General features: G+C 38.7%; 2 protein-coding genes across 4 annotated transcripts in view; one reads left to right on the top strand and one right to left on the bottom strand.

Annotated features, from left to right (window-relative positions):
- Nucleotides 1-121: 121 nt before the first annotated feature.
- Nucleotides 122-15,552, bottom strand: RUFY1 (RUN and FYVE domain containing 1). 3 transcript variants are annotated; one of them, XM_040573313.1, is made up of 18 exons: nt 15,183-15,552; nt 11,657-11,830; nt 11,223-11,340; nt 10,498-10,599; nt 10,057-10,180; nt 8,902-8,960; nt 7,721-7,786; nt 7,184-7,253; nt 6,595-6,696; nt 6,067-6,183; nt 5,446-5,613; nt 4,085-4,182; nt 3,509-3,628; nt 3,195-3,324; nt 2,281-2,375; nt 1,780-1,828; nt 1,497-1,574; nt 122-848 (listed from the first exon to the last, which is right to left on the bottom strand). In XM_040573313.1, the coding sequence occupies exons 1-18, from the start codon at nt 15,451-15,453 to the stop codon at nt 705-707; spliced, it is 2,085 nt and encodes a 694-aa protein (XP_040429247.1). In that variant the 5' UTR covers nt 15,454-15,552; the 3' UTR covers nt 122-704. The 3 variants fall into 3 exon arrangements, with proteins under 3 accessions (XP_040429247.1, XP_040429249.1, XP_040429248.1); XM_040573315.1 differs by having other exon boundaries at nt 15,232-15,428; XM_040573314.1 differs by lacking the exon at nt 15,183-15,552 and adding an exon at nt 12,116-12,224.
- Nucleotides 12,252-27,720, top strand: part of ADAMTS2 (ADAM metallopeptidase with thrombospondin type 1 motif 2) — a 242,893-nt gene continuing 227,424 nt past the window's right edge. The window contains exons 1-2 of the mRNA XM_040573311.1: nt 12,252-12,388; nt 12,453-12,596. The gene's annotated coding sequence lies outside the window, so the exon portion shown is untranslated. The remainder of the gene's footprint in view (nt 12,389-12,452; nt 12,597-27,720) is intronic.

Raw genomic sequence — 27,720 nt, 5'->3', positions numbered from 1 at the left:
GGTTATTCTAGAGGTGTTTCAGTCTCCGTATTTTAAAGCCTTTGACCACAGCACAAGACCACTCTCTTCCAGGAGCCATGACTGACTCAGCTTTTAAAAATTAGAACTTCAGTTATTTTCAGTTTTTGCAAAAGGCTTTATTGTGCAGCTACCATACTGTGCTCACAGCCACTTTCAGAACAAGTGTTAAGTTGCAGTTTTTGACTAGGAAGTATACTGAAGGCACATTCATTTACACGGATAAAGCTCTTTCCATAGGTAATTCATAAACAGACATTCCTCAGCACAAATACAAAACTGTACAGTAGCCAGTATAACAAACAGGAACACCTACACTGAACACAGAGGAAGTGAAGTTAATGTGCAGAAAAAACAGCTTTTAGAGGGATTAGGTATAACCGTAGAAATGCCATATACAAATTTTAGTACAAATACCTTGTCTATAAAAATTGGAAATTAAGTGTGCATTTTAATTTCAAATAGAACTTTAATGGATATTACATGATGATTTTTCTCAGTAATTCCAGTTGGAGAAAGATTAGCTTGCATAATTAATCCCTACATTCTTTTACACTGACCTATCCAACAGTGGAAAATACTAGGAGAGCAGACAGTGCTGCACAGAAGGTGCCTGGAATTCACAATTAAAAAAATAATGGCTACTTTTCCAATGCTAAAGTGGTCCCTTGGAGGTCACCAAAGCCTTAGGAGGAATTAGATGAGCACCGCTGAAGTAGTAAGGTGTGACAAGTATCACAGACACGGACAGGTTTAGGATATGATGGCAGTGCAAGTTCATTGCTGGAACAAGTGTTGCAGAAGATGTCCCCGCAGTTTCTGCAGTGATGCTACAAACAAAGAGCTAAAGTAAGAACAACTGCCTAAATAATAAGCATACTGAGGACATAAACCTCAGAAAAGCCTTCAGAGTCCACTAATCCTCCAGTTCCCAGCCCACCCCTCACAGCAGTTTCCTCCTGCACAGAGAGCTCAGCATCGAGCAGCAAGGTCTGTACCCAGCGCAGCTTCCCTTAGGTACTGCGGGGCCGCGCTGGTGCTCCCTGGCTGCTCTGGCACACCCTGGACCAAACGTCCCAGAGGACGGGGCACAAGCCCTGCTCTACACAGAGGAAATGCCCCGCTCAGGCTGCCAGGTTCCCCCTGCAGGAGCAGGAGGTTCCCTGCGCCTGAAAGGCACTGAGCAGGGCCTGTCAGAGTGCTGCTGTCCGCCTCACGTGCAGTTCAGAGAACTGTATGGGGAACCACACCATAGGGGACACAGCTCGCACCAACTCCCTACCAAGGAAAGGGCCCAAGCAGAACACACAGCTGTTTAAGCTGTCTTTTCAAAGACTTCCTGTTGGTATGGTAACTAGAATTCCTGAAAACAAGATGTGGAACTGAAGCAGCGTCAGTTTTCTTTAGCAAACTAGGCAACAGCACACATCATCTGTTTTCTGAGAGAAAAGGAGAAGAAACCCCCTGAACAACACTACCTTTCTTCTTGAGATAGAGAACTCCTTTTCGCATTGCTTGCAGTGTGTTGCTTCATCATCCTTCAGCCAGGTATGACCCTATGAAATTGGAACAAAGCCATCAGTACAGATAAAAATAAATTTATAAAAATAAAGTTCAGAAGCAGTTTGCCAACCAATTGTAGGTATTTTTCAAAAGCCATCTTTTTAACATAGGATAAAATAAATTAGGAGTTAACTGTGGTGAAATTTGAAGTTTTAAGTGAAATGCAAGTTTAGCGAGAATATCCATGTGATAGAGTACCTTTAGTGCTTTATTTACTTCTTTAATATCTTCCATCTTCAGCTTAGATCTGAGAAAAAAAAATAAAAAATTACTCCCTCTCCATGACTTTCCATTTTGCTTTGTTGAATTTTACCTGCCATTCCACTGTCCAACCACTGAATCTAAACTCTTTTTCAGTCAGCTCACTGTTACAGCTCTGAACCACTTAGTATCACCAGGAAACACTGTCACCTTGGGGTAAAACCCCCATTTTCAGTGTATTCAGAAGCAATATGGAAAAAGCAGAGTTCTACGCTAAGAACCGTAGTTTCCCATTTACTGTAGTTTCTCATCTCAGCTAGCTTACTCATGCAAGGATCTTCCCTCACTTTTACTTCGTGGCTGTTTAGCTTCCCTGGGTATAGTAATTTCCTCCTAAAATTCTCATATAACTGGATGTGTTTTAGAATTATTTGTATTAGTTTGATACACTATCCCCCAAGTCACATCACCTCCTGTAGTCTGACTCCTAGAACTTACTGGCTGAGATGAAGTCCCATTTCTTGAAGAGCTTGCTCCTGTTCTTCACAGACTTTCTCTAACTGCTGCTTCTCATCTTGCAGTTTTCTCAGTTCCTGTAAAATTAAGCATAAAATCAAGTTCATGTGCCAAGTCTGATCCATAACATAGTCTACCCAAATACCCAAGCATTTCACAAGCATAAGTTCCTTTACAAAGCTACCTAATTCTAAGGCTTTATTTTTAGCATTACATGAGTGAACTACCAATGGATTCTTGTACAGCACACAATGAATTCATTTAATCATGTTTACCAGTGAGAGAGGAAAATTTTCAGGCTTTAACCATCCTTGAACAAAGCTAGACTGCAGCAGTCCTATGCCGCACACAAGCATATAGACAGATATTGATGTGCAATTGTGCCTTCAGTCTCTAAACTGCTAGATACACAGGAGTAAGTTCTTTTTAGGTTCATAAGAACCGTCATGTTAAAAACAAAACATCTCACTCATTTGGTTTGAATGCTTGAAAATGTGTTCTTATTCTTACAGAGTCACTGAAAGCTCTGAACCTGCCATTTCCCACGAGCAGGGCTATCCCACCATGGGGCAGCTGCTGAGGTTTTTGTCCCCTTCTTCATCTGGCTGACTGGTAAGTGGCTCAGGCACTCGTAGCTAAGGCAGCTCAGATAGCAACCTCCTCAGCCATCTCTAGCTAAGCTGTTTTAATTGCCTGAGTCCTGTACTGCTCCAAGTTCCTTCTCTTGGCATTTCATGTGCAGACTTGTATTACATCAGCCAAGCTTTCGAAACCACTCAGACGATGAACATGGTACAGAAACAACTAATCTGCTACAGATGCAAGCATTGCATTCATTTCAATTTCACTTCAAAAAAGCTTTAATTCTGAACTGGGCATGTTTGCACTATGCATACCTTTTTCAGTCCTTCCATTTGTTCCAATTCTGTTTTAAGCAGAGAGGTAGCATCCTTCTCTTGGTGTAGTTCTCTTTGCAAAGTTTGTCTCTGTTCCTTTTCAGATTTTAACTCCTTCTCCAGCGTTGAGCTATTTAAAAATAATTGGTTCTGAGAAACCCTACAGCAGAAAATATCCTATGGTATTTAAGGACAGCACTTCTTAAAGAAATGGTAGAAGGGGAAAAAAACAACAACAAAAACAAAACAAACAAACAAAAAAACCCACAAGCAAACAAACAAAAACAACCAACAAAAAAACACTGATGAAATACCATTTGCTGTCCAGCTGGGACATCTGTTGCCGACAAGTGTCAAGCCTGCCAGCAAGCTCTTGCTTCATCTTGTTGCATCTTTCTTCTGCAGCTTGCCTTGCCTTTTCTGCATGCTGCAATCTACAAAGTAAGGAACATGTACATTTGCTTCTAATTCACATATTCCATATCTATTTGCTGTCGTTTTGTTCCTTTATATTTACAATATAGGCCTTTACAGAAAGCTAAACCTGAAGATACTTGCGGAGGACAACTGAGTTTTTGAAAAAAACTGTTTCTGCAAAACACAAAATCAAGAATCATAGCTGTTCCTTATCTAACGTCAACACATTTTTAAACAGTCTGCTATGAAAAGAGCTATGATTTTCAAATGAGTCAACTATGTGCGTGTTTGCCTGGGAAAAGGGAACAGACAAGCACAGAGTGATAATGGGGAGAAAAAAAAAGAACATCACGCTAGCATGCATACCCACATATCTATAGGAGACATAACTGATAGTGTTATATGGAGAAATACAAGGTCATTCTATAAAGGAACCTTTCTACTGACATGAGTGGTGTTGAGCTTGTAAGTACCTTTCTTCCATTTGTTTCATAGAAGACATCATCTCATTTGTTTTTTCTTCAAAGGAAGATATTGCTTCTGTTTTCTGTTGTAATGAACACTCCGCATTCTGCAGGAATAAAGTGAATAGATACTGCAGGTAAGACAGTTTGTAAAGCACAGTGTCAGGGCTTAATGAAAGTCAGTCGCTAGATAAAGACTGTTTATCTTGTTACAAACCGTGCCTATGTCTAAATGGAACGTACAAACAAAATGCTGATAATGACAGAGCAGACACTCCTCGACTTGCTTTGTTCAGAAAAACACTTTAGTGTACTAAACTCTGACTCATGAGATCAGCTACAAGCCAGAAATCTTTTAAGGAGTCTGAAGAAGAAAATTGTCACATTATGTCGTAAGGATAAGTATATCGATTATGTTACTATTACAATTTGAATGAAACAGCTGCACTTAAAGGGTGGGGAACTAGGAAGCAAAGAAAAGCATTTTTCACATCAAGTAAATTCTGCTTTTCAAAGCAAAGGCATACTTCAGCACTGGGGTTTCACTGGCCATTGCTCCGCAAGTTTATGTGCATCTGTGAAGGAGGCAAAGGCCTGGAAAAAGCCTGAATAAACATCAGGAAACAGTCCATAAAAATGGAGAGAAATCACCTTTGGACTTCCGGCACCAGAGATGGGAGGGGAAGTGTAGTTAAACCCCTGTTTCATTAATGGACACAAACTCTGCCTATTTTGTGCAAATACTACCACTCCATTATTTCCTTGTAGAAATGTCTACAAGTGTATGACCAGTCCTGACCACAGAGCTCCTCCCTTCTCAAATCCAGCATTGCCTTTTCACTAGCTACAGCACTCAGTTGACCATTTGGATACAGACTCCAGAAATTAGACAAAAATAACTTAATTTTCTATTGGTTTAGAGAAGCTTGTTGTTGGTTTCTATGGTAAACTGTTAAGTGAAAAGCAAGACAACACAGATGGGAAGAAGAAGCAAAACAGTTCTTGGCTGTATTAAGTGACTACATTTTTTAAAGACTTCAGTGGCTAAAACAAAGACCCTTAAAACCACCTTCTTCCCTGTGAGAGCTCTCCTTTTCCTACCTCTTTCAGCATTTCCTGGATGATCCTATAGCACACTACACAGCATTCTCAAGGAAAGTCCCTTTCCTTCCAAACATAGCTAATCTCATAACAATGAGACATAATTAAATAAATAAACAATTCCTTCCCCAGTTCTAAAATAGATATTCCTGAGAAAGTCGCTGCATCTATTACTTCAGATGCACGTAAGTGCATACGCACACCTTGTGCACGATCAACATGAGAAGGCCACCACTCCAGCTGCTTTCTACTCACCACTACGTACGTACCTGAGATTTGTGAAACATCTGCAAGTTAATAGCTTTCACTTCTTCTAACTGTTGACGAAGCGCAACCAGGGTGTCTTGTTTTTCATGAGTATCTTTTTCCAGAAGTTTCATGGCAATTTCCATTTCTGTTTTCATTCCAATCTGTAGCTCCAACTCTTTCTCTAGTTCCTTACAAACAGATTTCCTAGTTACTATTACGTAGCCATGTGCCACAGATAAGTATTTCCAAAACCCATATAAACCTACACAGCAAGCCTTGTCAGTCTCTTTACCAGTCACTAACTGGCAGTTCACTGTGGAAGTGACCCTTGTCCATATACCGTATTTTCCTCCATAAACACAGTTACGTTTCTTTTTGTTTTTATCTTAGCCTCTTCTGTACTAATCCCAGTACATTTTTAAACAGGGGAAGACCTTTTACTCTCAGCGTTCCAAAAGCCCAGATTTCCAGTTCTTTACAGACACTGTAAGTGATCTATGTCCAGCATCTTGCTTATAAACCCATTATAAATTCTGAATAGTTTCAAGAAGCACACAGCATATATCTTATACTTGTAATGCTACTTGAATGTACACAGTCCTGGATCTTTCATTTTCCTTTCTATAAGGAAGTTTCCTTACCAGCCTGATCTTTTTTTCTTCTTTCAACTGCTTCCAGACATCGCTGTACATTTCATCAAGACCCTGCCGTGACTGCCTGTAAGTATCCAATTCTACTTTTGTATCCTCTTTTGTTACCTGTAAGAAACATCAGCAAAAGCCACATAAGGCTACAAAGCTATATAATTTAAGTGTACCTCAGAAACAGTTTCACACAAGAATGAACGTGCTACTTCAAGCAAAATCCTACCACTTCATGATTAAAATCTAGCCAACATTAATAAACAGAAATTTCAAAGAGTAAAAATAGCAAGAAACCATTCTAACATTTCTATTGCTGTCTCCCTTCTGCAAACACATATTTAAGTCTGTAGCAGAGAACAGCAAAATCCAATATATGTGCATATTATAATAAACAGCAAGTTACAGTAGTGTGCTAAACAGTGGTACTTAGCATTCCAGTTCAAAGCTCCTTCAAGAGCACTAACTCCAGTTGAACAAGAGAGCTTGCTTATTTTAAGGATCCCCATCTTTAAATCATTGTCCTACCTCTACACTTTTTTCACTCCGTTCACGAATTAATTCGTTTTGTTGTTTTAACTGCTGCTGCTCTTCCTGAAGAGATCCAATTCGGTCAGTTGCTGCTGCCAGCTATGAAAAGAACATATGTATATTTTTTTTTCAATGTACAAGCATGCAACATCAGGATGAATTCTAAAGTTAATTAGTTCTCACTTTCCCTCTTGAGCTTTTCATTCTTCCCAGAAACTGGGGATTTTTTTTTTTTGGACTTCTATTTCTCACATGACAAATAATATACAAGTGTGTGAGCAGGGAGAAGAGGGACAAATCGTTTTCATTAGTGATATGATTATTCTGGGGTGGAGAAATCCCTGCAAGAAAAACACCTTGATTAAGGAAACCAGTCCAACAAGTAAGTATCCAAAAGCATTTTAATTACTAACATAACACAAGACCTTTCCGCGGAGCTGGCCACGTGTCCCAACTCTCGCTAGCCCTATCAATCCTCCGTACTACACTAGTATCAGTTGAAACAGTTTAAGCCTATGGTGAATTCTTCAGGTGTTTTACCTCTAACAGAAGAGAGCTAAGAAATATTTAACAGCCAGACACAAACCTCTTCCTGCAGCTTTGAATTAGTCTTCTCTAAACAGTCTATTTTGTTCTGAAGATCGGCAACTGTGCAACTGCAGTAAGGAAAAATGCATAAAAACAATACATGAAGTGTCAATGTTCAACACTTATTCTTATCCACAACCATACTTGTATTTGCTAACAGCAAAATACTTCGGTGAGCTGGGGGGGAAAAAAAAAACCGAAAAACAGAACAAAGGAAAGAAGGTTGTCTCTTGTAAGCAGAACACATCTCCATCTAAAGAACAAATTTCGAGATGCTTCTATCACAAATTCATCTCCAAAATCTCCTTTTTACCATTAGAAAGCCTCAAAACGGTCAACTATTTTTACACAGACTTGTTTTTGTGTTATGTTTGCCTTCAGAAGAGTAAGATTACAAAATGAAAGCAAGTCTTTGGCAAGGAATCAGAAAAGGCGTTTCATTATCAGACAAGAATCTACACGACTGACGGCAAAGACATTTAATGTCGTAATGGAAAACTGAGTGTTTATACATTAGAATAGATGAAAATCCTACCTTAGATGCCGGTTAAGTTCTTCTACATAATGCTTCTGGTCAAGGACAGCAGTAATCCCTCCATCTCTAATTGTAAAGTGAGAATTTATTAATTGAGAAGATAATTCTCCTTATTTGAAAGTGTTAATTTGTACTAGGATTTTCAGCATAGACTTGCAAACCTTTTCTCTTTTTCTTCTAAAAGTACTTGTGTTTGAGCTAGACTGGGAAGCAGTAAGAAGACTTTTTGTCCCAAAGATAAGCAAAGTACTGGAATACCATTATGATTTCAGAGGCAAAAGGACAGCATTAGAAAGCTGTATCACATGTCCTCTCTAACAGACTTATTTTATATTACATGTTAAGCCTGGGAAAAAAAAAATATATTTCCTAAACTTGGGGGTGGGTGAAAGTATCTGGATGCTCTAGAAAGTATGTACTGTTTTATTTAAAGACAATTTCTGTTTCGCCTTCAAACATATGAAGAATGAAGAGAACTGGAGTATGCTTTTAATATTAAAAAAGTGAACTAATTAAGCACTCATTTGTACAATGTGAAGTGTAACAACTTTCAAAGGACAGTACGGATGAGAAGGCAAGTCTTTCATTTAAGAAGAGCTAAAATGGTTGCAGATACCACTCATCTCATGGACATATTCCCTGTATTTTATGTATTCATATCTCATACCTGTATTGCTGTTTCTCATCAACAGCTAAACAGTAAAGTGCTCTAAAGTACAGGAAGTAAACAAACTATATGAAGTCTCTGTCTACTACAGGTCTTATAGATACAGCAATACTAACAGTTGCAGCCTATTCCTCACCTAACACTTCAGTAAAAAGTATTTCTTTCCTCTGTATCTGATCTCTCCCACAGAACTAGCTACTGAATTGAGAGCATTTCTGCAATAGTGCAGAAAAACAAAGCACTTAACAAAAGGTGCCCAGGCAGATCACATCTCCTAAAGATCAAGAAATACACTACCTAAAATTGTGTGTTCTTGATTTGGTCCTGGCTTGGAACACTCCCCACATGTATTGTTAAAATTGCCATGGACTCAACCTTTACAACGCTTTTATTTAGATAACAAATCTATGTAGGATTCTCTTTTGAATGATTAAAAAGAGTTTGAGATCTCTAGCACTGACACGTTCCCACAGATCTGACAGCTTTGTTCTTCGAAAAACTTAACAATACGTACTGTTTGCTATCACTGTCCTGCGTTTCCTTCAGGTACAAGGAAAAATCAATCACTCCAACCTGAAAAACATACTTAATTATTAACAGGCTTTCACAGGGCAATTCTTGAGTAGCAGCAGACATTACTTTATATTTGGAAAAGAGTAAAAATCTAAAGTTTAGGTTTAGGAAGACAGATAAAATCTACATTCTTCAAAACTGAAACAAACTTGCATGTCAGTGTTTGTCATAAAAACATCGAAATGACTATATTCAGTGTGCTCGGTTTCCCAGGAGTTATTAGTTTTGACAGCATTTCTATAAACTGCTACTGGAAGTGATGGATACTTATGTACTTGTCAGTGTGAGAAATGTGATGAGCCTCTACACAGGACATTCCTGTCTTCACCCACCAAGTGAAAACAAAACATCTTAAATCAGGCCTTCTACAAGCAAACACAGTATCTTCTTACAGGGACCTGACATTTAAATAATTCTCTGATTTTGTTAAAGAGATTAATAGCTAGCCATGTTCATATTTTCTAGAACAGGCAATGTAATTTCAACAACTTCTGCAACAGTCTCTCTTAAAGAAGGAAAAGGTTAATAAGAATTAAATTACAGCCACATACATTTTTAATTTCTAGCACAGAAAGAAGGTTAGACTCCTGCAATGCTACTGACCCATTTTGTCAAAATTTGCCTAATTTAAAAACAAAACAGATTGGCTGAAACAGGACATAGTATTGAATTACACGATACAATAAGTTATGCAGAGGTCAACGTAACATTACATTAAACAAAAATGCCATTCATTAGCTTGGGCCACAAATATCTCAAAACATTCCTTAAACTCCTGGTCTGTTTCATTAAAGCAGCAGACATATGGGACATCACCCCCCCAACACCCCCAAACCAAAAGAAAACCCCAACACACCCAAAACGAAACCTCCCATAGCTCTTAGCAGACCGATCTTGACAATGTATCTCATGTAATTATCTCAGCTCATCTAATGTTCAATTTCTCATAAGGCATTCATATGTCCACTTCAAATGACAAACCCTGGCTGCAGAACAGATTTAGAAATTCTGGACCCATCTCAGTAGAACATTTATGGATGTGCTTAATTCTACAGGAGTCTTTAAAGAACTGATCGTATTTAAACTTAATCTTCACCTGGGAATCCAAGTCTTCTCCTTTCAAGCAAAGGTTTGCATCAATAACATTCAGTCCAACTAACAGACCCACAATGACTGCTCCTTCTTCCTCCATCATCAACGCATCAGGCTCGTAAAATTCACTAGAAGAAATATTAAAGGCATCACTGCACATCGTAATTTTAACGGTACTTCTATCACTGAAATAATTTAAATAGTAATGTAGTCCTTATAAAGCTCAGCTAATCAGTCCCTTACTAATTTACTGTGCAAGGCAGAAGATGCTGAACGTTCACAGAAAAAACTTGCGACTGTAGGTGCACTGCAAAAACAACGAACAACTTGTTCCTCTGCAGGTTGCAAGAAGAAGCTTAAAGTTCAACTGGTCAATTAATGACCTCCTACCACAGCAATCCAAGTACATTCAGTGAATACAACGTACGTGTGTCTGTACTGTTACCTTAATAGATGCTTGTGGTCCAAGAGCACTTTGAGATAATCTGCCAACTTCTTTTGCATGAGTGCCAGGTAAAGCCAAGCCCGTCCTCTTCCCACAGCAGTCCTAAAATAAAACACTGCATGTTTTGGTAAAAACAAAAAGTTTAAGCACATCTGTGCAATTCAAAATCCTCTCTATGAAGAAAGACAAAGGTAGTTATTTACTAAAAAAAAGAAATCCCAGGGGAAATAAAACGTCTCCAGAACAGAGAAGCATTTGAGTACATCCCATTGCTTCCATGAAGGGAAAGTACATTGTAGATCTTTCCAGTTTATGCAGATTTTACATATTTTCAACTAGCACTACAACCCAGCTGTTCATGCATTCTTAACATAACACTAGTCCCTTCATTATCCCAAATTATCTAAATGAAATACAAACATGCACAATGTTAGACACAGCCATAAAAGTGATGGAAACAAGGAAAAAAAAAGCTGAAGACTACAGCTATTTTTAGCAAGCTCACAGAAGTTTCCAAATACTGTTTTTAATTGGACAGCATTGCTTAAATCAGAAGCACTGAATATTTTGAGATATTTCTTATCTCCTGGAGAAGTCAAAGCCTCCTACAGACCCTATTTTTCTCTTTGGGAAAAAGATCTCATTACTGAATGCAAGAGACTATCCAAAGGATTCTTTTACCCAGCAGTGTAAGTGAAACACATAATCCCCAACAATCAACTTACTTCAACTCTGGCAGATTTTTAACACTAGTCGCTATATCTGATGCTTCAGGACAAAGTTTTTCCACAAGCTCCAAAGGACCAAAGAACGACTTGTTCTGTCCAATAAAGGTCTTCTTCACTAAGGGAGTATACAGAGAAGTTTGTGATGAGAACCGACAGGCTTCCAGCTCCAACCCAGAATCAGAAATCTTAGTCCACATTTTACTTCACCTTACCAGCTCCTAATGGGGCATCAAAAATACTTTGACGGTTTAGAAGGCATGGCATATACCAGACGGTAAAAACACAGTTATAATTGGGAAGGCTGCCTAGCACGGTTCACCGTATGCAACTGATGTTAACGGCACAAGAAGTCACACCGGAGACACGACACAGACCCGGTTATCTGCCTCTCCTCAGCGTGGCAGCCAGACCACAGGGGAGTGGGTGCCCACCTTTCAGGCCGTGCTTGAGGCAGTGCTCCAGCACCACGAAGAACTGCTGCAAGGGAGGGAAGTCCGAGTCCAGCGTGCGGCCCAGGCTGAGGGCCGACTGGATGAGGGTTTTGATACTGAGCTTCATCATGTTCATCAGGTTGGTGCGCTCCTCCATGGCGTGGTATCGCACACCTGGGCGGCGGGGACAGGGGTGAAAAAAGAAAAGCGTTTCCTATTGTTATTTCTTTCAGCAACACGCTCCTCCTGCCCCCTCCCGGCGCTGTGGGGAGCGCTGTCTCCCCATCTCGGCCTCCATCTTGCTGAGGTGAGCGGCTCCGGAGGCGCTGGGGAACCCCCCCATCACCGCACGACCGCGGAACTCCAGAACCGAGGACGGCGGGAGAACCACAGCGGCCTGGGGAGCCCCAGCACCGGGGGAGCCCCCACCATCCCCAGCCCTGCCGCCCCCGGCCCTACCTGCGGGGCAGGGGCTGCCCCCGAGGCCAGGCCCCATGGCTCCTGCGTTACCACGGCAACCCCGCCTCCCGCCCCGCGCCTCTCGCGGTGCTCGCGAGGCCGCCGCCATTTTAGCGAGCTGGGGCTGCACCACGGTGCTGGCTCCCCCGCCTGGCGGCCTGGGCTCCTCAGGGAGCTGCGCCGCCAACTCCTGCAGACTTCAGGGGCCTCAGTGCCCTGCCCTGAGGCTCCCCTCGTGCTAAGGGAGAGAGATGTGCTCCTCCTGAATCAGGGGTAAGAAACAAAACAAGCAAAAAAAGGCAGGCAGGCTGCCAGCTGCCACTTTATCTTCACACAGGTGCTGACAGATGCTGCCACCACTACACCTAAGTGATCTTTTGAGACAGGGACGTTGCGTTAGGAGATTCCTGGTGTCAGCCGTGCATCAAATGGGGCCATACTCCCCGCAGAAACAGCAGTTACAGAAGACCAAGTGCAACAGGTAGACCCCCCCCCATGTTAATCACATGCAAGATTGATAAAACTATTACTAACAGCATGCAGAAGTCTATCCAGGTACTAATTTTCATCATTACTTTCTTTTGAACAGGATGGTAATCTAGAATTAAGATTGAGCAAAAATTTTCCTTATGAAAAGAGTGAAAACAGTTATCCTAATCAAATTGATTTCAGTAATAACGGAGCACTTGAGCTCTTGTCTTCCCAGTAGCCTACCTCTCTCAATATCTTCAGTCAATGTAGTGGATGCCTCAAAATTGCTTGTAATGTCTGAGATGAGACTGAGGATTTTAAGGGCTGTAGTATTTTGAATTTTGATTTCAGTATTGTCAAGTTATACATTAAAAACAGAAAGAAAACCTGACTAGAAATAGGAAATCGGTGGCTTTGTTTAAGTATTCAGTAGCCACTCATCAAGTTATTTTGGGTGTTTCCTGAACTTGAACTTATCAGGAGTGTTTAGCTTGTAAGAGTTGCTCAAGAGATACACATGTATTATTCACAAGACTTAAAAAATTAATATGTATGAAATGTTCTTTATGAACACAAATTTCAGTTAAACAGTGTCTTCTTAAAGATTTGTATTAAGTTTAAATAATAATTTGAACAATTGTTTTGACTGTTGCAAATTTACACAGTCAAATACACCTTTTGCAAAACTACGTACTAGTAGGTACATGCAAAGTATCCAGGTATTAGGCAGATTATGAAAGTCAAACCTCAAATATTAGAAATTGTTACGCAAGTGCAAAAGATCCCAGACATATGCTGCAATCTTTTTCAAAACATGATCAGACAGTCACTTAATCAACTGATTTTTTAATCATCATTTTGAAGCCCCATGCCTTGTTTACTGTACACTATTTAGCACACCTTGAAGTAGGAAAATACTGAAGCCTGAAGAAAAGCTGACAGTTCTCCATCTTTTGGTCTTTAAGACACATAGTCTTTCTTGACTCATATTCTTTAGATTTGTAGCTCCTGCCTTCCCAGCCAAGCAAGATAATTTCATCAAAGGCAGAAAATGGGTTTATGATGTACCTTCCCCTTTCTATCTGTCCAGCTGAGTGCGTAGTGTGCAGCAGTATTTACACATGATCAAGAGATCTGAAATAGGAGGTAGAGGTTATAAATACTCTAACAGCTTGTTCCCTGCTGCGTTCTTTATCTAGTTTTCCACAAGTAGTTTGGCAGACCACAAATTATTAAAAAATACCTGCTTTAAATTGAATACGTATAGTGCTTGGTCAAAGTTGATAGGAAAGCTCTTTATACAGGAGGGCTGAATAGATGTAATGTGAACAGACACTAAATCACGTAAGTTATGAACAAGTTTTTCTTCTGGAATTTTCCGTAAGTCATCAACATGTTATCAAGATACTTAGAACAATTTGGGAAGGTAGCATTGTATTCCCTTACTTTAGAGATAGGAGGCTGAAAGGTTGTGATAAAGTCTCATTAAGTTTAGGATCTTCACTTCAAGAAGGAGAACATTGTTTTCCCAACTTCTCACCAAATACCGTGTGTTGTGTTGAATTATGTCTATTCAGAGCATAATTTCAAATGCTGCTGAAGATAGTGAGATATTCTGCCTCAGGTTAAATCCCAGGTGCTCAAGATTGGCATCCGGGTTTGCTGTGAGACTAGTGCACAAAAAGATAGGAATCTATATTTTTTCAGGACGTGATTAATCTTGAACTCTAACTACGTGCCTATGTAACACTGAAGTATTTTCATCAAAAAAAAAAAGTCCATCAACAGTGATTTATTCCACCATGTAGTTATGATTCATCCCCAGAGAAATGCAGCTTGAATACTTAATACTGAAAACAAGAAGGCCTGAACCAGTTAGCATAACTGAGTTCCACTGGTCCCAAACCATCAAGAACTAGCCTGGGAGCCTGGAATACAAGACTTAACACATCCCATTCCTACATCTGAATGGTTTCGTTTCCATGCTCTAAGTATTACTGAGATCTAATTTCTGTAAGGATCCCACTAAAGCCTTCTTAATTCCATTTTAAGAAATCAGTTCCATAAATCCATAGGGTTACAATACTGATGAATACAGATGTTTAGTAAAGCAAGCTGTAATTAAGTAAAGCTATTTTTAGCATAGTTAATTTATAACAAATCTGTTTCTTAGTCCAATTGCCCACTTTCTGACATTAAAACTATGCAAGAAGTATCAGCATAGTTCCTTCCCTGAGCCAGCCCCCATAGCAAGTGATCCAGCCAATTTGTTATCCTTCCTAGCACAAGCAGGCTGCTGAGCTGAATTTAAAGGGAGAGGGAGATACAGAATTAATAAAAGCCTACCACACAAAAAATAAAGTCAACTTTTCCAAACATATTAACAGTTTAGGATTCTTCTGGTTATAATATATTTTGTTAATTCCACATCTATGTTGTTCATTATAATTTCCCTTAAATAAAAAACTGCAGCATCAGATATTTAACAACAAACTCCAAGTAACAACAACGCATCACTCCCTAAGAAACGCCACTTACGGGAGCTAACTTATTTGCGCAGCATAAAAGCAAGGGTACTAAATAAACATAACCATACTTGTTTTTGCTGTGTTGTCATTGCTGACTGGTTTGGATATGAATCCTACCAAAGCTGCAGACTTCAGAGCGTTGCCATAGCTCAGCGCTAAGTTCTCCGAGGCTTTCTTAGCCAGCGACAAGATCGGAGCGGACCACCTCGCTTCTTCTGCCGCTTTCTCTTTTTCCTCGTTCTTCAGCTCGGTTGCACTAGGAATCTGGTTTTTGTCAATGATCTCAAAGTCTTCTTGCCTTCCCGCAGCAGCAGCAGTGCATTTCTCCCCGTCAGCCATCTTTGCTGTGTCATATGACCCTGATCAGGCGCACTCCAGGCAGCAGCCCCACGCCCTGCCCGCTGGCTGCAGGGCAGGCACCAGGTACCCACAGCCCCCTTGACTCTTACACAGCAGGTGCATGCACCAGCAGGACCGAGCCGAGCCTTTCCAGAACTCTGCAGTTTGTTCCATGTTCTGGGTTAAATATTTAGGAGGGGGGAGCAGGGAGGGGCATGGTAAACTGAGCAAGAGTTTACTTTTTAAACAAGTTATCAAAATAACAAAAATGCGCTCTACAGATTTTTTTTTTCATTGCATTCTCTTCCCAAACATTACTTTCAACTAGAAAATTTGTACCATCTTTTGAAATCCTGGATTTGTGTGGTATTATGAAAACTTAAAAAGATCTGTATTACTTTGCCTGTAACTCAAGTCATCCTAGCTTGATTAAAGTGCTGGATAGGAATGACAGGTACACTGTTGTGAAAAATGCTTGCTTGTGTCGCTGTCACTACAAAATAACTACAGACAGTAAGACTACTTCTTTAATGTATTTGGGCTGTGGTTGGTAGGAGACATGTATCATAAAGGGGAACCGAAATGGCCCTTGTATGAAAATACAGCCTTAGTGTGTGTCACAACGATTGATGGTTTATCGTTTATTTTTTCCATCCAGGAACTGTACGTACCTGAGATAGAGCGCTCACATAGTCATGATGTAGTAGATGCTGCACATTATCTTTTTTGCTATACAGAAGAAAGTTTTTATTTTTATTTTTTTTTCTCCTCCTAAGAAATGAGTGAAGGGGGGAGGGAATAGTAGAGTTGGAGATCAATTGCAGTAAAAGAAATATTCATATTTGTCTTATTTATTCTCCTCCTTTAAGCTAGTTTAAGATTGATTTTGTCCTGTTGGCTTCTCAGATGCTGAAAGTTTAACAGCTCCTGCTCCACAAGGTACAAGGAAACTCTTGCATTTTTGCTGGGAATTCAGAGATCAGCAGCCTCTTATTCACCCATGATTCATATGAGCTAAGTATAGGCTGTGAGCTACTTTTGGTAGAAGGGTGCAGAGAGAAATTTTACTCCATCTAGTGGACTCAAGAAGTACGTGACAGTGGGTTTATATCGCCATAGTATCTTATAGCTTCACAGGTTCTCTTCTTGTTGTTGCTGACACGAATGTACTTCTGTTTGACTTGAGTAAGACTTGACATTGATTTTCTGCCATTAGTATCCACCCAATATTAAGAGTCAGGACATGCTGGCTAGAGGAGCAAAGCAGGATTCCAACCTTCTAAATAAATTATTTTTCAATACAGCTGAAGAATAGGACTTGAAAGTTTTTGTGACTGAAAATAAAAACAAACCAAGACTCCTGTTCACCTCTCAGTGTGTCGTTCCAATAGCTACAGATGCATTACACTTCCCTGTACTGCCTTACAATTAGCTACTTTGTAAAAACAGTAATTGAAAGTACCACAGTCTGTGATCATCTTTCTGTAAGTCACTATTAAAAAACATCTCAGTGTACAGAGTAAAGAAACAACCACGGAGGATGTAGTTTACGTAGGATACAGCTTTAAGCACATTTAAAAAAAAAAAAAAGTTTGTTACTTTGGTTTTGAGCTGCCCTTTTGTCAAAGAGAGGCACTATGCATGAATAACGCTATTCACTTTTAGCTCTGAAAGTGGGTTCATTTTTATTTTTGGCTTCTGCAGATGCTGATATTTCACCACTGCAGTCTCTTCTTTACAGACCACTAGTCTAGCTCTTGCTATTCATGCGAAGATGAACAGCATTTTCTTTTGAGAGCCCATTACGCAGCTCTAGGTGTGCCAAAGTATATATATATCAGTTCCATGTAATTACAAACATAGAAGTTTTGAGGACTTAAAGATGTTAGGACGCACTGAAAAGTTAGTCAGGAAACTGAGTGACCCAGTTACTGCTATTTGCCTTTCCTATCCTTAGAAATCAACAAGATGCTTCTAAAAATGAAAAAGTGTCATCGTGAAGCTCTCTGAGCTATGTGAAATTCAGTTCCCTTTTTATGCAGATTGTACATGGCTTTGTTAAGTTTTATTGCCACCCCTATTCCTTCTTAAGAGAGAGGGAAAAATATTGAAATATTTATAAAACTGGAGATAGTTAAATAGCGGTGAATTTAAAGTACAGAAATAGATTATTCCTGAAGGACTCGTATTTTAATCAGGAAACTGAATCTTTAGGACATTAGTTTTACTAGCCAAAATGGAAGATGGTTAATTTTAGAAAAGGATAATCTATATCATTTGCATTCAGTAATTCTGAAAGGGATATTAATTTTCCACACCATGACACTTTCCAAGACAGTGTCTTCGGTTAATTCCTCTTCATCTCAGATTTATTTATTTTTAGAGTAATGGTTTAAGAAGCTTCACTTGCCATTTAATGTTTCAAATGAATCACACACTTAAGGTATTTTAGTTCAGCCAAAAATGCCATAGTATGCTAACAAGTGAACTTGATAATTAGCTGTCAGTTATACCTTGCATTCCTGTAACATCTGCCAGCAAAGCTTGCATTATACTGTTCCCTCCCTCCTATTCCACAAACCATTAGATCCTTCTTCCCCTTGTGCACTGGAATAAGGGAATGCCAGCTGAGGAAAAACAACGTTAGCAAATGGTAACATGTTTTTGTTAGGAACTCACCAAAAAAAGCCTAAAACAATAAAACCCAAAACACATTCCATTGCACCGAATGAATTCCCCCCTTATAACAGTGATTAAGTTATCATGCTTTTAGAGACAACAGTTTTAACTGTTGTTCTACCTGCAGCTGATTAGCTAATATCACCAATCACTTCTAATGAAAGAACTTTCTTAAAAAAAGGATTGTTTTTGGTTGTGTTATCACACCTGTCTTGACTCAAAGCAATTTATTTATTTTTTTAAACCACAAATTTATGGTCCCTGATACAAATACACCCACCAATTCCTTTCTTGAAACAATCCTCATTACTACAGAAAGGATCAGCTGTTTGAAAGTGTCATTTCACAAGTCATTAGAATTCCTGAGAGGAAATGGAAATGATATTAGGTGGAAATGTCTGTCATAGTAAATAAAGGGAAAGATAGAGTAGAATAGTGAATAGAACCTTGCATTAGAACACTGTCACGGAATCAAAAGACCAGCATCAGAGTTTAGTATATATTTAAATCAGCCAGTGAAGACCAAGTACTCCTCAGATATATATTAAGTCTGGGGAAAATCCAGTATTTTTCAACTCTAAACTATCACCTGCTTTTAGTAAACAAAAGGACAGAAAAAAAGGCCTGTAACAGCAATATAGTAGACTGGAATGTGGTATGTCGTAAAGCAGATAAAAACAACACCCCAGTTTTCTTTTTTTTGTTATTTACCACATTGTTTGTTGGTGCTGTAAAAAAAAGGCAGCAAGCAGAGCTTCCCACTAGGTGACACTACGGCACTACTTTTTTCACAGAGCAGCATTTAATATAGAGCAAGGACACACTGTGAGCAAATCTCATGTTGTGAAGCTACTTGGGAAACAGCAAATAGCTCACAAGGTGCCACTTTCCCAGCAGGGTGTATAAATACCAGATTTTTTGTGCCAGCCTTAAACTACCATGGATATTTTAGAGAGGATCTTTGTGTGGCCATTTGTTTGGAACAGAACTGAGCAATGGCAAAACCATGCCCCTTTAAAAGTTTTACTTTCCCTCACCAAACTTTTAAAATAGGAAAAGAAAACGTGTATATTAGCACGAATGACACTTGTAGTGCCCCATGGTACCAGCTGTGCTAACAGGCCATTTTGGGAAAAGGGAGTTAAGTAGTTGCTTGGGTAGCTCCTATAGGAAGTTCAACTTGTGACCATTGAATATATCTCTAGGAATCTGGATGTACATATACGTGATCCAAAATTATCTGCAGGGTGTAATGGAAACAAAAGGCAAGCTAGTAAAGGGGAAAAAAAATGTAACCCAAAACCACACAGGTCATGTAATCCTAGCTGCTAGTGAATTCAGGATCATTTGCAAGTTCTAGCGTTTGAAATGGGTAGTATTTTACAACAGGTTTTGGTCTGTTAGAAGTTGTTGGATAATGTTCCAAGTACTTTCAAGTACTTTACAAGGGTCAAGAAGTTTAGAGGAAATGCATAATTTGGTTTAGTGTACAGACCAAAATAGAAATCAGGGTACATCTGTTTGAATGTTTGAATGGTATAATGACTTACATGACCTGTGTGGTTTTGGGTTACGTTTTTTTTCCTTTTACTAGCTTGCCTTTTGTTTCTATTGCACCCTATAGACAATTTTGGATCACGTATAATTTTGAAGGTTATATAAAAGTGGTGTGAATTATCTGGACTGACGGGCAGAGGGATCAAAGGAATTATGAATGTGATCACAAGCTGAATCCTAGTAAGATGTGAATGCAGTATCAGTGTGCTGGCATTTTTGCTACTTAATGCAGTTTTCAGCTGACACACCTGAGGATATTTCTATGGACTTAATTAGCTGAAGAGATGAGCTCGTGAGTTCCATTATTGTAACAGAAGTATGTTGCAAATTACAGAAGAAAATGTTCTGAGATATAATAATAACCCAATGAAATACATGATATAGTCTGTAGGCAAGTCTACAAAAATACTTTTATGCTGCACAAAACCAGTGTTAATTACTTTAGTCATATGTTTTAAAAGAAAATATTGAAAGTTCATTATAAAATTTAATCTGTTATCCATAAAGTTTGAAAAAAAAAAAGACATCAATTCAGACATCAAATTAAGACAGAATTCCCTCCCAAATAAAATATCATTGGCATGATTTGCTATACCATGGCTACAAAAATCATGAGACAATAAGTTTATTTGTGGTGAGTGATTCCCAGATTTTTTCTGCTACATACCCTTTTGGCATCCAACTGCACTACCAGTTTTGTTTCCTTCCCTTCGCCAACTGCAGCCACGAGTGTGGTTCTCTTGCCAAACTGACCAGATATTCCCTGCTCCACCAAAAAGTCTCAGCCTTTTACTTTAAGGAGATGAGGAAGGCTCAAGAGCAGCACAAGATTTCTCCTGCACCTACTGCTCTTTCTTCTTTCTTCTCCAGTTAGAGCATGGTCATCTTCTCTTGGCCCCGCAGGGACAGGTGTTGCTGTATGGCTGGTGCCCACTGTTCTGCCAATTTCTGTTTCTTGTCACCCAAAAGTGTGACTTCAGGTTTAAATGGCAAACCTCCATGAAAGCTTCTAGTAACCAGTGGACTAGGGGCTTTGTGATTAGGAATTGCATCTCAAGTAGCCATCTTTAGGTGAAGAGAATAAAAGGAAACTATGACCTAAGTATTAACCAAAAGCTTGCACGCCCCAAACCAAAACTTCCCAAAAAGCCTTTAAAAGATTATTCTTTATATATTTTTTTTCTATTTAGATCTTCAATTTGTACTACTTTCGACCCATAATTTTAATGTTGAATGCTGGTAATACTGTCATGTGGCCATATGCAGCTTCCTGGAATCCTGACAGACACAGCAAGGGAAGCACTGCAAGTTTTTTAGCTAGGAAAAAAAAAAAAAAGTTCTAATAATGCCAGACACATTTAGTGTGCTATAGGTGGCCTTTCCTAGAAGTACATACCATGGCGAATTTCTGTTGATACCTCACGTCATGTACTACACATCTCTTTAAATTATCTCACATGGGCCAGAGGGTTCCTTTTTATATACAGACCTCCCTCTTAGAGGTGAACTTTAAAAGCGCACAAGGATGAAAGTCGCGGAATTTATCAAATGGTGAAAGAGCCCTAATTTATAATAACTAGGGTGGCAATAAAAAAGCGTAATAATGCCTTCAATTAAATGAAATGGAGATCACTCATCTTTTTAGGTGAAACCTGTTTGAAATTTTGAGCTGCCTGAAACGAAAAGAGACCTCTAATTGAATTTGTGCGGGTGAGGAGACAAAAGACACCTCCAGTAGACGTTTTGTTAATAGAGTGTGGTAATTGGCATCCAGCTGTTAAGGTACAGTGTCTTGCCATCTTGCCTTTTCCTCTTTGTTCTGCTAATTCCAGAAGGTTTTACACGTTTCCCTGTCTGCTGCTTGGAAATATGGTATTAGTAACTGTAGCGAAATTTTTTAGGCCTGCATGTGAATAATTTCCCTTTTTGAAAAACCAAAACCAAACCCCAAATCCTCGTCAGAAAGTGGCCGTAGTGAGCAAAGTGAAGAAGAAAAATGAAAGGCCCTAAAACAGTAATAAAGGCTGAAGTTGAAGTCTCATTGTTTTTCCAATAAACATAAAGCAAACATATTTATTTTTAATAATAAGAGTAATAAAATTTTTGTTATTCTATGCCAATTATGGTTTCAGGCTGTGATCTCATCTGATTTCATAAGCTCCAAACTCTGGTAGTGCCAGGATATGTTGTATTGATCTCCCTTGAGTCAATGTTTTGTAATGGTTTAGGGCATAAGGCCACCTGAGGTGCTAAATTTCACATAATACTGAGGCCCTATTTGGTCTTTAACCATTTCAGGGTTCGTATATTCAGTCTGTAAAAAATGGAGGAAAAAAATCTCTTTTGTTTCACAGCGTTATATTGGTATGTTACCACTGCTGTCTTGGAACTCTGAAAATAAGGGTGAAGTTTCAGGTAACTCTCCAGATATTCCAAATGTGATGGTTCTTGTCCATCAGGTGTCCACTCAGGATGAGCAGACCTCAGTTTGACTATTAGCATTTTCTTTGTTTCTGAAAAATCAACCAGCAGTTTCAGATGAAGGAGAAAATCTGGATTGCTTCTGGAAAAGATGAGTAAATGGGATATCAAAGCAGTCACAGGTCACTGCAGTTTAGTTTTAAATTGAAAAGTCATTAAAGAGTAGCGCGTTGTCAGAAAAATAATTGTTTTTGCTTTTTGGAAAAAATGTTATATTTATATGTAATCCAAATACTCCTTGATTAAAAAGCTTCACAGTACCATAATAAGCCATACTGCATTTTACTCACGAGGAGAAGCCTTATGTAAGGCACTGGAGAGGGACTTAGAAGGTCCTTGTTCTAGTCCCATATCTACGATATCTGAATTTTAGCCTAACACCTACATTGTTTATGATTCTGAGCTTTGCCTCAGTTTTCTTTCTGCAAAATAGTCATTATCTTCTTTCATTTCATCTGCTTAGCCTGTAGGCTGTTTGGAATGGGGACTTCTTATTTTATTACTAAATGCATATATCATGCCTGGCACAATCAGAGCTAATGTGGTTTGGATAAGTAGATATATATTTAAAGCTACTGTTTAAAAAAATATATTGTAAAGTGCTGCTGTTAAATTGGAGTGCTGCCAGTTAAGGTTATCTGTGTCTGGTCATAGAAAAAATGTTTTGCAATGAAAGCTATAAATTTTCTTTAGCAGAAACAAATTAATTTACCACAGGCTTCTAACTTCAGCTCCTGACATGCCTTTGAAAGTGAAGTATCCTAGTTATTTGTTATTTGTAGAGGCCAAGCTACAAAATCCATGTGAGCTTCTGAAATTACGGAGGTGCAATCAATCCCAAAATAAGGAAGTGGAAGGAAAAGGACAGCAAAACTTTGTTCTGAACAGTCTGGATCTGGCAGGGGATTTTAAACATATTCCAACTTTGTGACAGGGCAATTGTAGAGCACTAGGACTGTACAATAATAGAGGAAAGTTTTAATCTTTTTTCCTTGTATGGTTGACTTAGTAATTATATTTTCCCACCATTGTGCCCATGTTTTATAAAATCCAATTAAATTAAAAACAGGTTGATTCCCAATATAGACATTATCACAATGCTAGCGTTGAACCATTTTATTCTCAGGCTAGTCCCTGATTAGTACAGATGGAAAAATAATGGAACTATGGTATCTATGTGGCAAGTTATTTTTAAAAATGATTTCTTCAACATCTCTTTTTATTCGGCTATGACACTCTGTAGGACACTCTGTAGAACTTTCTCCTTAGCCAATGTCTATTTAAATTCAATTTTAGATCAGAATCAGAACTGTGAGGTGTTTGATTTCTGATTTTACTGGTTAAGTGAAATTTTACCTCTGTGCACTGAGCGTAGAGTCCAAAGGAAAATACTTGCTTTATGGCTAAAGTGTCTCTGAAATCTGCTAAGACCCACTAGATGGCTTTACACATTTGCAGAGTAAGCTGTTATTTCTGAGATTGCAACTCAGATATGTTGTTGGAAAAATAATACGGTGATGTGATGTGATGTGGCTTCTTTTTATTTGGCACATTTGTCATAACTATCATTTTTCTGTAGCAGCCCAACATAAGAATTTAAAAACAGCGGTCTCATTTTCAAACTCTCGACAACCTCTCAGACACCTGCGTTTTGGAGCTATATCTGACTAACAGGCTGAATTTTAAAAGACAAAAGAAGGAACCTGACAAAATTTTTTTGATGATGATAATAAAAATATTAGGAAATAGGAACTTGAAATTCCCAAAACATTCAGTCTTAAAAAGGGCCACATTTGTTTTGTACTGCTCACAGAAACCCTGTGTTGTAAGATAGCAAGTAAAAGACAGGTTTTTACAGGTTTTTACTTTTTTTCTTTATCCTGATGCATTCAATTTTTATCCTAATTTTGAAAAGTTGTCACCAGGCACGAGATTATCTTAAAAAGAAGTGAATCTCCTGCTAGATCCACATTTTCAAGGAAATTTATGAAACCCAACCTATGGAACCTTATTTTAATATAGTTCTGAGTATACAGTTCATTACTGTCACTGACACACTCAGATTTAGCTTCACTTAAATGTCAGAAAATATTATTCAGGTGCAGAAGACACCAAAGATCACAGCTAACTGATATATTGAATCTTAATTAGAAAGGGGACCATATAAAACTCCGAAGCTTCTATGTACTAAGAAGACAACCCTGACATTCTCTGTTTGGCTCTAAGCATTTGTTGCTGACTTTGATCTCCAGTGATAATCTCTAAAGAGTTGTGATCCTGGCTTGCTTAAAAATTGGTTTTACTTTCAAACTTTGTCTGTTAAGTCTTTATTACCAAATAACTCTGGAGGGAGTACAACCTCCAAAAGGCACTTTATGTTCCTTTATGAGAGTTTGAGATGAGGCAGCAACATTACATAAGGCAAAGCTTGTTTCTTCTCTGCAACTTAGTCCCTGTGAAGTACATACTGCACACTGAAACTGTATCCTGCTTTCTTTAACAATTGGCAGGTTTTGTGCGGGCCCCATTATGTTTAGAAAATATCACAGCATCATTTAAAAAAATACGTAATAAACAAATAGTTGTGAAACGTTGGAATGCATTATCCTTTGCTTGAGGTAAGACCACAGTCCACATCCTAGTAACCAGGCTCATCTGTCTGCTGGACAAAAAAAGCTTTTTCTCCTAGCTTTTCTTCTTTGATACTTGCCCTTGGCAGGATTATTTCTAATTAAATTGTTCCTTTTCCTAATCGTAGAAGGGACACACAGAGGGAACAACTAGACTTTGTAGCTCGTGCATCTGAACTGAGGCTAATAGAATGCAATCTCTCTTGCTGAAGCTGTACCTAAATTTAAATTTTTAAGTCCACTGTCACGGCCAATTACGTGATTTCCCTTTGATATATGAAGAGATTATGGGAGCTATCTGTGAATGACTCTGCATCAAGCTACAAATTGTTTGGGTTTTTATTATGGTAAAGTTTATGAATTTACAGTGTGACCTTGAAAATACTCAAGGCACTCAGAACTCTGAGATGAGTTTAGCTTGTATGTGAGACAGACATGTTAAATGTTATCCCGTACTTGTGTTGTAATTTAATTGGCACCATATCACCTGTGTTATTAAAAAAAAATATTGGAATACCAGAATCTGTTTCTTTCATGGAGACACTTCAGGTATTATGAAAACCACAGCTGAAATCTTGTATCAGAGAAGTTGGATAATATGCTCGTGCTCATATTTAAACGTAAACAAAACAACTCTGTGCTCATTTTGTCATTTGTACCTGGAATAAGTAAAAAGCATTGCTGGTCTTTACAAGGCAGGTATCTACCCAAACCAATGAACTGGTATACAGGTGTGCATGAAGTGCTGCAGAAAAAATGCCCCAGGGAACCTTTCTAAATCTTTGCACAAAGACCCTGTTGGCATACATTCTGTTTTGAAGTGTTCAGTTGTGTTAGGACAAATGCGATTAACATTTGTTGGATGCTGAAAATGATTCTTGGAGAGGAAAAGATCAACTTACCCCCTTGTAAAGGTTTTTTTTTTTTAAATTTATTTAATAGTTTGGTGGGCTGTAGCATGCAAAAGTTTATCATGACGCAGGAATAAGTGTAGGAGATTTTAGTGCTGAATTGTCACTTTTATGCAGAATGGAGATAATAAAAACTTGTAATTTTCAGTCTGTAAGAAGTTCTGAATTGTAATGTTTTGTTTCCATTTCAAGACAGAAAGCCATGCACTTTTAAAAGCAAGTTCTTAATGCAGTGTTTTTTAAATTGACACATTGCTGACAGAAGTTGTCTATGATAAGGCAACAATTTTTTTAAGGACTGCTTTGCTATGTAAGACTTCTTTCGGGAGCATTCTGGGCACTTTTAGATATGTAACTACACATTCTCTGCTCTTTGAGAAGCAAAGTAATACCGTTGTCACAAAATGTACAGGACGTTATGAATACTCTTAGTTTTACTTCTAAGGTTTAGTAACCTGGTTGCAAATAGTCTTTTTACCTTAGATGATTTATCACCCCCATTTTGGAGTGTAAACACTATTCAGTGACCAAATTCCTCTATTTTCATTGCCATTTTTTCAACATTTGCAGTAAAAACATGTGGGAGTGTAAATCTTGGATCATGACCCCACTCTGGTAGGTCTGCTCTGGAACAGAAAGAAAATAGATATTGTCCCAGAACTCATAATCTTTTTTGTGAAATTGTGCTGTGCTCTGGCATCAGTTTGATAGAGCAGGGTCAGTCGTACTGTTCCTGTTACAGCTTAGCTGGATTTATAGGTTATCAGCTTTCGTCTGGGCTCAGTTTTTTGTCTGTAAATCCTGCTGAAAACAGCTACCCCCTAGTTCATCTGATACACTGTCGTGTGTAGCTGTTCTGTAACTTGGATGTTTGTTATGGTCTGAATAAAGGTGGTGCAGCAAGTAGCAGTAAGTACTGAGGATTTATATTTCGGTCAGGTCAGAGTAAACATAGACTGAATAATCCAAAGGCCTCTAGAGAAATCTAACATAACTGTTAATGACTTACAGAAGGCTTCATTAATTGTTTTCCAGTTAACTAATTCCAGGAGATTTTGAAAGAAGATAAGAAATCAGGCTCTGTGTATTTGGAGACCTCAGCCATCTCCATTGGCAGGGGAAGGGACAAGCAGGGAAGATAACAAGAGAAGTGAATTAGTTCTTGATAAGAAAATGAAATTGTACGATAAATACTTGTGGTTTTGCATCTCCGTGTCAGTATTATAGCTCGGTAGTTTGACTTGGTAGTGTGTGGACTCTGTTTTCTCTAGAATATTCTAAGAAAAACCAAAACAAGCTCATTTTAGCTATGCTGAAACTTACTCTGTTGGAGTCTACACCTCCAAAGTGAAGTATTTCTATATGTGGAAAAAAGCTGAAAACCATTACAACAAATTATTAGTGGGAAGGGAGCGTCATTAAGAGGGGTACGCATATGAGATAACAATAAAGAAGAGAAAGACACAAGTACCTGGAAGAGAAAGCTGGGAACATGTTTGACATGGAGCTGATAGTCCAAATCTGAGAACAGCCCAGAGAGCACATGTAGTAACTCCCTAATCTTGCTCTGTTGAAATGTCTTAAGATAAAAAATAAAATAAAATACAGCCATTGATGGATACAGCACCACCAGATGACTAAGAGGGTGAAGAGCAGATAAGCAACAGGAGGAAGTCTGGTGTATCCTCCACCTCTTTGGAGTTTGAAAACATCAGCCAAATAAACAGTCTTTTGAATTTTAGTCTGAAAGTCCCTTCGTGTCCTGTATGTGGTATTCTGTGCCATCAACCAGCTGCAAAGTGTCCTCCAGCAGAAATTGCGGCTCTTAACACCTTATGGAACTTGATGCTGTTGTCCTTACTGCTGGGTTTGACTACTCCCTGTTACTATTATTTATTTTTATTTTTACCTGGCTTACTTTTCTGCCACTAGCTGAACAGAATGAGCTCACAGAGGAGTTAGAAACACACCCGAGCCAGTGCCAGTACAATATTTAACGTTCTTCAATT

Source organism: Cygnus olor, chromosome 14 (genome assembly GCF_009769625.2).
Source record: "Cygnus olor isolate bCygOlo1 chromosome 14, bCygOlo1.pri.v2, whole genome shotgun sequence".
In the NCBI taxonomy this organism is placed as follows: Eukaryota; Metazoa; Chordata; class Aves; order Anseriformes; family Anatidae; genus Cygnus; species Cygnus olor.
This window is presented reverse-complemented; position numbering and strand designations above follow the sequence as displayed.